General features: G+C 52.9%; 6 protein-coding genes across 6 annotated transcripts; 3 read left to right on the forward strand and 3 right to left on the reverse strand.

Annotated features, from left to right (window-relative positions):
* Positions 1-223: 223 nt before the first annotated feature.
* Positions 224-1,150, reverse strand: A1O3_07084 (uncharacterized protein; the record flags this gene model as incomplete). The annotated part of the gene is made up of 3 exons (XM_007737198.1): positions 224-265; positions 321-549; positions 597-1,150. The coding sequence occupies 3 exons, from the start codon at positions 1,148-1,150 to the stop codon at positions 224-226; spliced, it is 825 nt and encodes a 274-aa protein (XP_007735388.1).
* A 430-nt stretch (positions 1,151-1,580) lies between these two features.
* A1O3_07085 (uncharacterized protein) lies at positions 1,581-1,868 on the reverse strand (the record flags this gene model as incomplete). Its single annotated transcript, XM_007737199.1, has 3 exons — positions 1,581-1,663; positions 1,718-1,749; positions 1,810-1,868. Coding segments are annotated over 3 exons (174 nt in total), but the record flags the coding sequence as incomplete, so codon positions are not given.
* Positions 1,869-2,017: 149 nt separating this feature from the next.
* On the forward strand, positions 2,018-4,234 carry A1O3_07086 (biotin apo-protein ligase; the record flags this gene model as incomplete). The annotated part of the gene is made up of 1 exon (XM_007737200.1): positions 2,018-4,234. The coding sequence occupies one exon, from the start codon at positions 2,018-2,020 to the stop codon at positions 4,232-4,234; it is 2,217 nt and encodes a 738-aa protein (XP_007735390.1).
* A 2,961-nt stretch (positions 4,235-7,195) lies between these two features.
* A1O3_07087 (uncharacterized protein) lies at positions 7,196-9,134 on the forward strand (the record flags this gene model as incomplete). The annotated part of the gene is made up of 3 exons (XM_007737201.1): positions 7,196-7,223; positions 7,275-7,571; positions 7,627-9,134. The coding sequence occupies 3 exons, from the start codon at positions 7,196-7,198 to the stop codon at positions 9,132-9,134; spliced, it is 1,833 nt and encodes a 610-aa protein (XP_007735391.1).
* Positions 9,135-9,633: 499 nt separating this feature from the next.
* Positions 9,634-11,264, forward strand: A1O3_07088 (uncharacterized protein; the record flags this gene model as incomplete). The annotated part of the gene is made up of 2 exons (XM_007737202.1): positions 9,634-9,972; positions 10,026-11,264. The coding sequence occupies 2 exons, from the start codon at positions 9,634-9,636 to the stop codon at positions 11,262-11,264; spliced, it is 1,578 nt and encodes a 525-aa protein (XP_007735392.1).
* A 423-nt stretch (positions 11,265-11,687) lies between these two features.
* Positions 11,688-14,051, reverse strand: A1O3_07089 (uncharacterized protein; the record flags this gene model as incomplete). Its single annotated transcript, XM_007737203.1, has 1 exon — positions 11,688-14,051. The coding sequence occupies one exon, from the start codon at positions 14,049-14,051 to the stop codon at positions 11,688-11,690; it is 2,364 nt and encodes a 787-aa protein (XP_007735393.1).
* Positions 14,052-14,136: the final 85 nt, after the last annotated feature.

Below are 14,136 nucleotides of genomic sequence, written 5' to 3' on the forward strand. Positions count from 1 at the left end.
TAGATAGTTTGTGGTGGTCTCTCAAGTGATGGGCAGTAGGGGATATAGATCCGACAATGAGCCGCTGGACTGGCCGAGTGGATGACTTTGAACAGCGACAGTTGGCTCAAAGGTCCTACCACCTGCAAAATCCTCCGTGCCAAAAGTAACACATAGGCCTCAACTGGCGAAGCTGGGACTAATGGTCGCCCTGTCATAAGCAGTGCGCCTGCTTCGCCAGCAATCATTTCTTGAGTTCCGCATAGGGATATGTCACCGGATCGCCCTAGGGATCGATATCAGTACGGGAGTAAGCAAGTCAAGAAGCCTTCTTGACATACCTTGCGAAGCCATATCTTGGTCCGCTTTTTTGTCCCTTGGTGCTCGACAAATACTTCACGGGTATGTTCCGCCTTGAATTTGCGTATGAAACGAGGATCCCAGAGTTCGCTGGCCACCCCGAGATCTTTACAGCACCGCATCATAGCGTTCGATTTGCAACCTTCCGATGCCATGGGAATGTTGTCTTTGTTGAAGTACACCTGCTCCCCGCGTGCAATAGATACCAGCCTGCCTGCTTGTCAGCCTTGGGCCTTGGAACGTTCCGTCCTGCTCACCGTCCGTGGGCCAGTAATGCATATTCCCGGGTGACGGATTTGTCGGTGACGATTGTCTCGCCCCTAGGAGCAAGTCCCCAACCTCCCGGGCCAAATGCCCTGTTCAGGATGCGTCTGTATTTTATCTCCGGTAGGTATACTATTCCATCAGGCTTGATTTCAATATCTTCGGGGTCGAGAGCCGCCTGCAGAATATCGGCAGCTTCTTTGGAAAATGGTTCGGTGGAGAGCCCATGGAAAGATCTTGTCCAATCAACTCGAGACGGATCGTCTGCCTGAGTATCCAGTGGCTGGTCATCGAAGCTGTTCGTCGACTGCACATTGGAGGCGTTGGGCGCGCTTTTCGGAGGAACTGTTGTCTTCTGCGAGACTGGACTTGGACTCGCCGCAGGCTCGGCCCTTCGGGCAGAGGAGGGGATGAATATCGAGCGTACCACACGTTTGGCGACTAGATCATTACAAATAGAAGTGCGTGGCGATGCTGATGGGGAGAAAAGAGAGGTTGTCACTGATGACCGCGCGGAGTTGATAGGTAGTCGGGGAATTCGTAACATGGTTGCAACAAAGACAGAATTCAGGTAGAAGAGGCAACCCGAGAAGGAAGATTGGTTGAGGTCGTCAGAAATGACCAAAAAAGCCGTCTATAATTCAGAAGCGAGCAATTGCAAACGCGAGGGAAGATCCAAGTTACGAACCGCAGGCTGGAGTTTCCTTTGGATTTGCAACTCAACAACATGAAAAAGGCCGTGGCGAGCTGCGATTTCCCACACCCATCTCCTGGAGCCGGGCTCGTCACTAGTACCAGCGTCTACTTTTCCACCGGCGCATCTTTGCTCTGAGTTCGCTCGTCGTTCCCTTTGCGCTTCCAACACTGTCTGAATGCCTCCATCTGCACCTCCTAATTAGCTGGTGTGTTTCCGTGCCGAGGAGGAAACAGCGGCGCGGAGAACTGCCTCGTGCCAACCACCGACGACATTATTAACGTTGGGATCCGACACTTACTTCTCTCTTACACGCTCGCCAGTCTTTCTTTTCATAGTAGCAATCGTTCATTCGAAGCTGTTCCTCTGTACACTCAACATTAGAGCTATTTTCCGGTCAACTGCACAGTGGTCCACTACCAGCACAGCCGGTACTGAATATCCGCTGGTCCCTAGAAGCGCACAATTAGCACCACCACTGGGGGAATGACACGGGATCGGTTGGCATCTACCATTCATCAAGTTCATCCTCGCCAGCTTCAGGCCGGGTCGCTTTCTCTTCGTTCGACATCTCTTTTGGTTGAATTCGCCTCGAGCCGAGGTGGATTGAGGGCGAGAAACGTGTTGCGAAGTCGGGCCGTTGGTGCTCGTCTGACATACTCGGCTCTTGACTTGATTAAATTACCTTAGCCATCGAGCAAAAACACGCCACCAGCGACAATGGCTACTAAACGAATGAATATCCTCGTTTACTCTGGTGCGCTGACTCAGGAAGCATGGCGAGCGAACCGAAATCTAATGCTATCTTCAGGAAACGGCAGCACCGTGGAATCCGTGCGGCACTGTCTATACACCCTTCGGAAGCTGCTGTCTCCCAACTATGCCGTCATCCCCGTCACTGGTGATATGCTCATCAAGGAGCCATGGACAGCAAGTTGTGCTGCCTTGGTGTTTCCAGGTGGAGCCGATCAAGGGTACTGCAAGACACTCAATGGCGAAGGGAACAGACGCATTCGCCAATTTGTCGAACGTGGTGGCATCTATATCGGATTTTGTGCTGGTGGCTATTATGGAAGTCGAAGATGTGAGTTTGAAGTAGGAAACAAGCTCATGGAAGTCGTGGGCGATCGAGAACTTGCATTCTATCCTGGTATTGCTCGAGGTTGTGCATTTCCTGGCTTTGTCTATCACAGCGAGAAAGGGGCCCGAGCCGCAGAAGTGAAGGTCGACAAGACCGTCTTGTCAACAGGAACTGTGCCGAACGTGTTCAAATCCTATTACAACGGTGGAGGGGTCTTCGTCGATGCCCCCAAATACAAGTCGCAGGGTGTCGAGGTCCTGGCGAGCTACACAGAACCTCTTAGTGTCGATCCTGGAGATGGGACAGCTGCTGTTGTCTATTGTAAGGTTGGTCAAGGAGCAGCAGTATTGACGGGCCCACATCCAGAGTTTGTCTTTCTTGGGAAGCCAGCAGATGACTGGTCACTGACGAAGCCTAGATTTGCTGCTGTCAACCTTGAGCCCAAGCCGGATGTTCCTCAGTTCTCGGATGTTATCAAAGCCCTGGCCGAGGATGAGAACCAGCGCATGAATTTCATCAAAGCCTGTCTCACCAAACTCGGGCTCACTGTGAGCGAGGAGCAGAATGTACCGTCCCTGTCCTATATGCATTTGTCTTCATTGCAACCTGCAGATACGGCAAGTGTCGTGTCATCCCTGGGCCATCTCATTGACAAGGATGAACACGGCGAGGAATTCATCAAGGATGAAAATGACACATTTTACCTCGTGAAGGCTCCCGCCTGGAAATTGGATGAACTAGCTAAAGCCCTGCCTTCGCAGATGGAGACAAAGGAGTCTGCTGACCAAGGCCATGGCAGCTCCGACCGGATTATCGATTATAGTACAGTGGCCAAACAGGTACTCGTCTATGACAACGATCATCCTCAATCCCAATCGACGCCGTACTTTAATCACCGTACTTTCTACGCCAGCCTCCAAAAATATCAGTCTCAAACTCCTGGCACCTCCAGCTTTGGCACTCATCTACTATACGGAGAAGTGGTTACTTCAACGAATACCTTGCTTGAGAAGAACACAAGGATACTCCGCAATCTACCTCAGGGCTTCACCGCCACGGCCACTATTCAGGTAGCAGGCCGAGGTCGAGGCTCCAACGTCTGGGTTTCGCCAGCTGGCAGTCTTATGTTCAGCACTGTCATCCGACACCCTATGGCGCAGATGCAGACTGCCCCAGTCGTCTTCGTCCAGTACCTGGCTGCGATAGCCATCGTCCAAGGTATCAAATCGTATGATGGCAAAAATTACGAAAACATGCCGATCAAACTAAAGTGGCCGAACGACATCTTCGCCCTAGATCCGAACAAGGCCGCGGAGAACGGTGGTGATCGAAACGAAAACTACACAAAGATTGGAGGGATTTTGGTTAACAGCCACTACAACACCAAAGAATACATCGCTGTGTGCGGGATTGGCCTGAACACCTCTAACACTGCACCAACTACCTCTCTGAACCAGCTCACGCAGTTTCTCCCTAAAAATGTGCCGCCTTTCACGCTAGAGAAGCTGTTGGCCCGCATTCTCACGGTTTTTGATGACATTTACGCCAGGTTTTTAAGGACAGGCTTCGACGAGGTCATGGAGAAGATGTACTATGACCACTGGCTTCACATGGACCAAATTGTGACTCTGGAGGCCGAAGGCGGGCAACGCGCACGAATCAAAGGGATCACTAGGGACTATGGGTTGCTGATTGCAGAAGAGCTTGCGTGGGAAGACCGCGAGACTGGGCGCAGGTGGACCCTGCAGAGTGATTCGAACAGTTTTGACTTCTTCAAGGGTTTGGTGAAGGTAAGCCACAAATCCTGTCTGCATAAGATCCCTGGACTGCAACCCCTGCCATGGTGTGTCCCTTGATCGCCTTTCTGTATTCTCTGATATCTGCTGGAGTAGTCAACAAGCTGACCCTGTCGTGTACACAGAGAAAACTATGACAGCACCGACCCGTAGAGCTGACTGGCAACGGGTAGAAGCCAACTTCAAGTCGATATGCACAGGTGCAGGATGATTTCCCATAACGATCCTAATCAGGAGATTCTTTGATGGGAAACGAGACATACATATGGGGCGCATCCTCAGTTAGCTAAAGGCGCAGCGAAGGGACGAAGACAAAGACCACGTGAGGGACAGAGCTGGCGTATCAATTGGGCCGGGCATCGATAGAGAGGCACCAATGCTCGTGCCCAGGCTGGGTCACACAGCATCAGCTTCTGTTTGGGATTCGACAAACGTCAGCGAAGCCCGGTACATGCCAAACACGAAGCTTTTTACCTACAGAGGTTGACCCAGACCGAAAGGCTAGAATGAGGAGGCAGTTGGAAGACCACGTTCCCCCCAAGGTTACTAGAACCTCGTTCAAGTGACCCTTCTGAAAGGGTTTGCTCTGCTACTTGAAACCTGGACCACAATGCACCCTGTCTATGGCTAGAGCCGAACAACGGAAAAGAGGCTTGATGAGCCAAGAGCAATCGGTCGAGCAATTATGCTGGAGAGGTAAGGTTGTCGCCGGGGTCTCCAAAAGCGCATCTTGACATGGGATGCTTGTCCCATGGGTCAGCATCACGGCGGTAAAGGCACTCGGGGCTGGCCGAACTCGACATCAGCTCTGCGAGGAGGAGAATGTTCAAAAGGTCCTTTGTGGATCCTCTTCTTCACTGTTACCAAGGAATGTCTTGCAAACATACGAGCTTTTAGCTTGGCTCTCATGCATATCATCGGCGATCTCAGGTGGAAGCCCCCTGTTGAGTTTCAAAAGATGGAATGAAAGGCCAGCGCAAGCATCGGCAATCTCTGGCGATAGGTCTCGTGGTACTGCTGGTATATCGAAGACCTGCGTAGGACACGCAGGCAGAAGAGTTTCCCATCATGCGTACAAACGAAAAAGCTGGTCATCTCGTGTAGGTGTTTGTTTGCATCTACCAATGCCCCTCCTGCAGACTGGAGCTCAACGGCCAGTCAGGTTGCATCCTGATCACCGCCTTTTGCTTTTGGGCTTTGGCTGCTGGTCATCTTGAATGATTGACGGAAGGAGGCGTTGTAGCATCCATCCACGAGACCCTGGAAGCCATCTCCGAACGCGTGGCTTATACCAACGCCATAATCCGCGATGTCAGCTTGAAGGCATCGCTCGACGATAGGTACGAATGTTCCAAATTGATTGTAAGCCGCCTCACCAGAAAATATCTTTCTACTCTGCTTCACTTCATCCTAAAGCCTGTCTAGGCACACCCACTTACTTCTGAGGGTGCACCAGTGCTATGTACCAGGCAGTGGTGAGGTGGACATTTGAGTCTTGCAAGGTGGCGTTCGGATAGAAGACTCCGCCATCAAAGCAATTGAAGGGGGCCATGCTTTTGATTGGCATGTTCTGACAGCCATTGCCCCCAGTCATACGTCTTCCTGGGACATTCTCTTAGCCCAGCATGGTCGACCCTCGTTGCTCAAGCTCTACATCATGGCGTGGTTGTGCTATGTGACGAGTCTCGTTACACACCGGGACCGGGGTCTCCAGAGGACGAATCATGGAGGCCAAGGGGCCTATTAGGCTGCCGAGTGGTTCTGGCAAGGGTCAGGACTCAGGGAAAGGATTGCTTGTCGGGCCTGACCTGCGTCGCTGCTGCATGTCAACAGACACGACAGATCTGATGGGCGAGGCATAGAGTCAGACGAGAGGAGCTGCATCTCATGCTACCCGGGGACATGCCAAAGGCTTGAGGGGATTCCGTACCTAGGCTAGCTCAGAGACCAGAAGAACAGTTGTGACTGACGTAAAAGGCGCAGGAAACAAGAAGGCAGGCGTTGGATGGAGTTGGAGAGGTACTCCGTAATGTTGGCTGAACTGCGGATGTACTGTAAGTGTGCGTACAGTACTCCGTAATGTGGTGACATCCAACTCCGCAGCCGCCACTGACATAGCATGGTTACCCGCTACCAAAGAGCTGCTCAGGCCTGCCGTTCCCAAGTTGTCAAGATGACCCTTCACCTGGCTGGCGGGACAGCTGCCGCTGGGACTCGACTGACATCCCATGGTCCACCGTCCCGTTGTCCCCTGCCCTGGCGCCCTGTCTACTACTACTGTACCCGGAAGAGCCACCCCCGCGGACCTCGAGTCGACGCTGAGAGTGGATTCAAGCGATGGCATGAAACAATGCTTATGGAAGACTGCTACTTGCACGGTGGCGACAACATTCCCATCACCCGCAATAGAGATGCCATGCATGACCTGCTGCATCAGAAGCCTCTCAGTCCGTCCTATACCGCCTGTTTCCATTGCGCCAGTCAACGTCAACATTCCTCGGAGGTTATATCGTCCCTGGACGTCAGTCGAGACATCTTTGTAGCACGGAGAGCAACCGCGTGCGTCTCACCTTCCAGAGCTCATGCATCAACTCTACGGGTCCCTCCTGCGTCCACACCCAGCCTTGTGAAAGCGCAGTCTCTGCTCCCAGTCAGGAGCTGATTTGGGGTCGAACGAGTGTACGCAGCCGCTATCCGCATCTCCTCGCCTCACCCCCGGGGAGATCCTGGTCTCTGTTGCATACGCATTACATACGCTCGTGCTGATCCTCAGCTCTTCCGACCTCACATGGTCGTCGTACTATTACGCCGGACCACCGTTGCTCTATTTACCACCACAATCCTGATTCGGCCTAGAGAGACTCTCCCATCTCCGCTACTGGCCTGGCCGGGTGGCTACGCGGAGAACTACTTAAAGCTCTGCCTTCCCCGTCTTCTGGCAGGAGGCCAGCGTCTTTTAGGGCTGCTCAGCGCGCATAGGCTTGTTGCCTTTTGTGCTTTCTCCTGTCCCTTGCTGTCAATATGGAAACCGTTTTCATCACCATTCATGGTAGGTCCCTTGTCCTGGGATGGGGAGATTGTTGCTGATAGAAATGGATAGATCTGTCGCTTGATGCACGTATCAGGTACTGCTCCGATTCTATTGAGGACATTCTCGGCTACCTTCCACACGATGTCACCGGCAAATCATGCTGGGAGTACTTTCATCCAGATGAGATCCCTTTCGCGCGCTCCATCCATGGCCGCGGTGTCAGTCTTGACAAGGCGGCCGTCTTGAACTACTGCCGAATCAAGCACAAGGACGGTACCTGGGTCACATGTGAATGCGTCTTCACAGTCGTTCATGATGTCTTGGTGGCTAGCACCGCTGTCTATCGACAAGGCCCCAAAGCCAGGAGTCCGTTTCAACTGCTTTCCCCCTTCATGAGCTTCACGGCTAACGATAAACCCAGAACGGGCTCTCGAGGGAGCTGGTATCCGTCGCATCTTCTCTTCGTCGCCCCGGGACCCGAGGTATCACATGTTGTCGTTCCTGTCCAACAAGTTCTACCAGGACCCATCTGCTCATTTGCCAGAACCACGGGCTGCACTGTTTCTCAATCGCTTCACACGCACTTCAACCATCATGTATGCCACGGACGGACTGTCTGCCATTCTTGGCCTCGAGCCCTCGGAGCTCATTGGGAAGAGCTTCTATTACTGTATTGAAGAGAACTGTCTTCAAGATGCGGTCAAATGCCTCGAAAGTGCAAAGGCTAACGACTCAATTGCCTATTTGAGATTCTGGTACCGGAACCCGCTACAGGACGAGGATAGTCCGCATGCCGAGTCGGTGCGTGCTCTGGACGAAAGCGAAGAAGACGATGACGGCGGCGTCCCTCTGACGACTGGTGTAAGCTCCGGATCAAGTGTGTCAATGACAAATGCCTCTACGCCACGTCCAACCGAAGAAGCCCCGCATTTGACAGGCACCCAGGCAGCTGCTCTTACCGGTGCAGAGCGTACATTGCATGTCGATGAGGCGACGCAGTCCCCTGCTGCCCCGCCGCAGGTCGGTTCTGAGACCGCTCCAGCTGGAGGCAACGTCGGCACCCAGAGATTGTCTTCTGGCAATCATACAGACCCTCAAGCTCAGGCTCATGATGGAGTTTTTGGTGGTCCAGAGTCCGGGAGGTCCTCGACCGCTCAGACGCTCCAGGAAGATCTTCAGCCAGAGCGGCTGGAGCTTGAAGCCGTGGTTTCATGCAGTTCTGACGGTCTTGTTGTTATTCTCCGCCGCGCAAGACCCCTCGTACCTCATACGCTCGGAGCGACGGAGGCGCCATACTATGCCAACGGGCTGTTCGCCTCTCCCTGGGCCCCGGAGCCGGTCATTCCTCCTACCATGGCGCAGGGCGTCGAATCCCCTTCCGTCGCGTCCCCAACTGCCACGGAAAGCTCGGAATCCGGCTTCATGGCTGCCATTAGAGATGTCGCCGTCTTCGCCTGGTCACTTACCGGGATCAATGGGTCTCTTACGCAGTACGCCCGTGGTCAGGCCTCGGGCGAGGCATTGCCGCCAGGAGGCCTCCCTGTCTGGGATCCCGATGCCAAGACCGATCCGGACATGGACCGACTGTTCAATGGCTTCCTCGGAAGCGTCCACCGACCGTTTGAGGGCATGGGCGAGCCGACCCCGGGGAAAGAGGACGAAGTGGGCAGTAGTGAGGACGAGGTTGTTTGGAAACGAGTCCCAACAATACCACCTTGGCGTCGTCCCAAGAGAAGAGGCGATGATGCATTTGGCACGGATGAGTTTGAGGGGGGAGATGGGGAGAATAGAGATGGCGGGCGGAAGAAAGCAGCCAAATCGCACAGCGGATCTGGATCAACAGGAGGAGCAGGTTCGGGTCCGACGTCTGGGTCCGACTCTAAGGCCTGGTCTACCAGTGCGACTGATCAATCTGATGGGGCCGCGTGACCATGATCACTTTGAAGGAACGCCTCGGTGGGAGGAACAAAAGTACTTTGGAACAATTGCCTTTCGGTGCAGTAGAGCGGTTAGTATGGTGTTCTCCTTCTCGGATTCAGGAGCAACTAGGCCTTAGCGAAGGGGGATGCAGTGATACTTCCTCTCATATTCTATGAGCTGTGACCTCGAACGGAGGTGGAAAGCGAGGACGAGAACAGTATGCTCGGTACGAGTATTGGTACTCTTCAGTACCTACCTACCTAGGTACTAGGTATTCCCTACAACTTAAGTGTACGGAGAACTCTGTGGTAGTCTCCCTGCGAAAAAAATATTTAATGCTCCGCACCTTCAAACACGTGTCTTCGCGTTTAGCCGCGTTCAGGTTGGGGGCTGACGCAATAATTCTTGCCCGAACTCGCGACTTCGGGCGTCGGTTGCATTCTGTTTGTCGACGCACCTCATCTCCGGCCACGCAGATGCCAGATTCCAGATGCCTCTCCACGGGAACATGAAGCAGTTCGTGCAGAATCGTGAAGGCACGAGCGCTCAAACACTCCTGGCAAATCGTTCTCTGACACCGCAGCCTATATCCCACCGTGACCAGGCAACCCACCCTCATGATGATGTAGGCCAAATCCCAAGAGCGGCCAGCCGTGATGGCAGACACAACGACACGAAGCGTCACGACGCCGTGAAATTGAAACTTCCAGTACCAAATACCATCGGGAAACGCCCATCACCATCAGACTATCCACCCGACGCCGGTCACAATGTCGCTGGCCATGTTTCCACCACCGCACACAATAGCTCCGCCCGTACTGTACCTAACATGCAGGCACCTCGTCGGGTAAGTGCCTTTCAGTGATTTTCAGCATCCACAGTAGCTGACCTTCCTCGAAGCCTGTTGCATCCGCTTTCGATGACACACAGAGCATCCATTTCGACGACTCGACCAGCATAGCAGAAGATCAAGATGGCCAGATGAATATGCACGTCCGTACTGGCCTGCCGCGCAACACTCCGGATCCTCTGCGAACAACATCCGTCCAACACCTGTACAACACATATGAAGGACATCCGGCCGCACCACATGAAAGAGAAGGAGCTGTGGGCCGCTTACCTGACTGGCAGGCTACGGTAGATGCCGAACGTCACCGGCAAGGTCAGCCTCCGAAATTTGGTACACGGTTCGACAATGGTATTACTGAATACACGTACAGCGACGATGGACACGACGAAGGCTACGACCTAGATGGAGAGTATACTGTACCTTCCCCCTCATGGGACAACACTCCATCACGAACTCGAACTGCTCGTGAACCCAACCCTACCCGAACACTGAAGAAAGGCGTTGTGAACAGTGCAGTTCGTCATGCAGTGACCGAAGAACCACCCAGCCCTCCTCTGCCGACGAAGAGGAAGCCTTTGAGTGCAATCGGTCCCACTGAAATTACTGAACTTCCACTTAATCAGCACATCAATCGTTTCAAGGTTGGCAAAGCAGCTGATGGTGACGATTTGGCTGCCCCATCCAAGGAAATCCATTCATCCGTCCATGCTCCTCAAGAACACTCCTCAAACATGCCGCAACCGGCATTCTCCTCGAAAGTCTCCTCCTACAACGAGTCGTCTTCTGAGGAAGACCAGCCCCACCGTCTGGACGCACCGAATTCCACTCCTAGTCTCAAGAGATCCCATCAAGACTGCGATTTAGACTTCGACCGGAGGACTCTGGAAACAAAATCCATCACCGATCTAGACGCCATCCCTTTCGCGACAGACCCATCAGCGGCCCCTCCAGAGCCTGCCGTTGACGCGAATGGCAATCAAATGACCGTGTCGGCCAAACTCACGAACCTGACTAAGATGCGTCCCGAGGACCAACGGCAGTTTTTCAAATCCCAAACGGACGAGGAGCGTGAGCAAACTGCCAGCTGGTTCTTAGACAAGTTCAGATCAGATATGCAGAAATTAATGGCCGTAAGACTCGAGCGGAGAAAGACGGCACTAAAGTTTGAACTGGAAGTCAAGAAGCACGAGAGAAGAGTCCAGCTGAAAAAAGCCGACGTTGATCGCGAGCTGGAAGGCTTGAGAAAGGGCGGGGTAGAACTGATTAGTGGAAGGGCAGCCGCCAAATGAATCAATGCTGTCGGCAACTTGAATGCGGCTGAAGACAGTTGGATCTGAAAGCGGTGACTGTCCTCTGAACAAGAGCAACAGGCGACAATGTCACCCAGGCTTCCTGGAAGTGCAAGGTCCGAAAATTTTACGACGTCACGAAGAACGGCTATACGATGCCCATATAGTATTGTAACATCAATGTTCATGGATACACGAGCGAACGATGCATAAGCAAGTCTGGATGTATGATCCTCTCAGCGCCTCCTATCCCCCATGGTTTAATGATGCCGGCTCCACACTACATTTGGTCCCGGAATAGGCAAAGAGAAAGGACGGGGCAAAGACAGGAGGGAAGGAAGATGCAAGAAACCCTAAAAGAACCATATAATCATCATTTTCAAGGCATGGAGATTGAGCCATCATCAACCGACGACTTCCTGCTCAGCTGTTCTCGTCTTCACTTTCCGCCGTAGAACCTTCAGCCTCGTCTTGTACGGGCTTGCTCCCGATTTGGGCGCGCTGGACAAGCTTGCCCAGAACCCTAGCCAGGCGCTGGTAGTCCATGAGAAGATCGTTTATCTCCCCGATCTTTAGCTCTTTAACATCCGTAAGCTTCATGAAGCGTGAAATAGGTGGAGCTGCTCTAATGCTAGACAGTTCAATTTTATCGGGGGTACGCAGAGGAACATTGTCAGCGTCCTCGAGACCCGAATCCGTCTTTTTGTCCCGTCCCTCCGCGGTCGTCGGCTTCGTGTCCTTGTTGACCAGGATCGTTGGAGTTGGCGACGTAGGTGTCAGAGGAGGAGGCGCGGACACGGTTGTTCTGCTCCCAAATCGCCCGAATGCACCACCAAATGCAGAGCCAATATGGCTCATCGGATTGAGGCTGGTGCCGAAGCTCTTGACGGACTCGAGCGGATTGCTACTCGTTGGCTGGGTTACTGATGGAACAGCTTTTTCCGCGTTGGTGGCTGCGTATCCTCCATCCGGCAGCGAAGTTGAATCATTGCCTGCCGCAAAGACCGCCTTTTTCCCGCCTTCATTGCTCTTCACACTGTCCACACTTCGTTCACGCACTGCTGCTTTGCGTCCGCCTAGTAGACTCAGTATCTTATCCTCTGTTTTCGTCAGATTGGAAGATATTGGCGTATGCTGGCCGTCAATAATGGAGCTGGATTCGCTGAGGGCGTGGTCCTCCTCGTTCGGCGTGAGAGGCCGACTAACCAATTGCCTGGCTTCATCCAGTGTTTTCGGCACAATCACTTCGGCGTTGGAGTCTTCGGTGCCTCGCTCCTTCAACTTGCCTAATAGGAATTTGAAACTGTTGTCTAGTGTAATAGACATGTTCTTAAACCCTTCTTCCGCCGTGGAACGCATGGCTTCGTTTGCGTTGCTTATAGGCTGCAGCAAATCGGAGAAGGTACGTTGGTGGCGAGTTGAAGGGACAACAATGGGCTTTTCAGGCAGACGGTACAGGATTGATGTCGCTGGGCTTAACTCCACACCTGTTCCAGTCGCATTAGATACCGATGCGGCCGTTGTCGGTGGCGATGGTGTTGGAACCGTCCCGGAAAGGGGAGGAAAGGCTTCAAGTTTGTCTGGACTTTCTGTCGCGATATGTGTTGAAGCCTTTCTGGGACCTTCGGGCAGTTCATCTGCCCTAAGGCTTGCCAAATCGACATTTTCTAGGAAGCTCACTGCGGCCTCCAGATTCGTCAAACAGTATGCTGCTTCCCCATCAATTTTGGTCGCCGCTCGAAACCGCTGGATAAAGTAAAGATTGCTAATGACATTGATACCCTCAATCGGAGATGTGATCAGAGTGTAAATCAATGTAGGCAGGATCTCGTCCGCAGAGGACGAAGATGGGTGTATCGAATAAAGGGTGTCGACGATCGCTTTATGCGCAGCAGTCAAATGCTGCAATTTCCCCAGCGGGTAGTGCTCTTCGTTCATCTTGGCAAGCTCTTCTCTTGCAGGTATAAGTGAGGCCTGAACATCTTCGGCCGTCTTCTCGGTGTCCGAACTCCATTCGATGCCTAAATCCTTGAGCCCAATTCCGACTAGTGATAACGCCCCTGTCTTCGACCTCAATTTCTCATCTCTCACCTCGTCCAGTGTACTCTTGTGTCTCCATATTTTGTTGTATATCTGCTCACAGACTCTCTTTTCGACGGCTTCTTCTAACAATATCCTTTTGTGTTCTAGCAGCTTTCTCCGTTTCCGCCTTTCGGTCACCTCCGCTGCCGTCAACAGCTGCTGGAAGCCTCCCGAATTGTCTGGAGGGGCTAGAGAGTCATTAGACGACGTACTTGGCAAGGTCTTCGTTCGCAGTGAGGCTTTCAACTGTGTTGGCAATTGGTCCCGATTGAGTCGGGATTTGAGCGCAGATATGTGGATGGAAATGGCGCCGGAAGCCCGGGCATAGAATTCTTGGAAAAGTTCAGAGAGTTGGTCGATAGAGGGTGGTTCATTGTAAACTTTGGCACCTAAAGACTCCACGAATCTGTCGGAAAAACTGGCCAGTTCGACGGGCAGGTCGTCAAGCAGGTCGTGGAGAGCCGGGGACCGTCCCAGATCTGGGGAAGGCGGTTCATTTTCTTCGTGGATGGTTTTCTCGAACACGTCTTCCCTCTCAGTATCTAGCTTCGTCGGCGACTCCACGGAGGAAATGGCTTGCAGTGTGTGGGCTCTGCTCCGTTCCAGGGAAGGTGATGTATTGTCTGGTTCGTATCGAGCGAAGGACCGAGTCGATATCGCACTGGGCCTGGATTTGATGGAGCCTGTAGAGGCGGTTCTCGACATATTGCATAGACGCCTGCGAACAAGCAGCAATCAATATATTCTGTAGTGCAGTGAGATTTTCAGGGTGTATGGGCAGGATTCAGCA

The sequence above is a fragment of the Capronia epimyces genome (genome assembly GCF_000585565.1).
Source record: "Capronia epimyces CBS 606.96 chromosome Unknown aczIQ-supercont1.6, whole genome shotgun sequence".
Taxonomy (NCBI): Eukaryota; Fungi; Ascomycota; class Eurotiomycetes; order Chaetothyriales; family Herpotrichiellaceae; genus Capronia; species Capronia epimyces.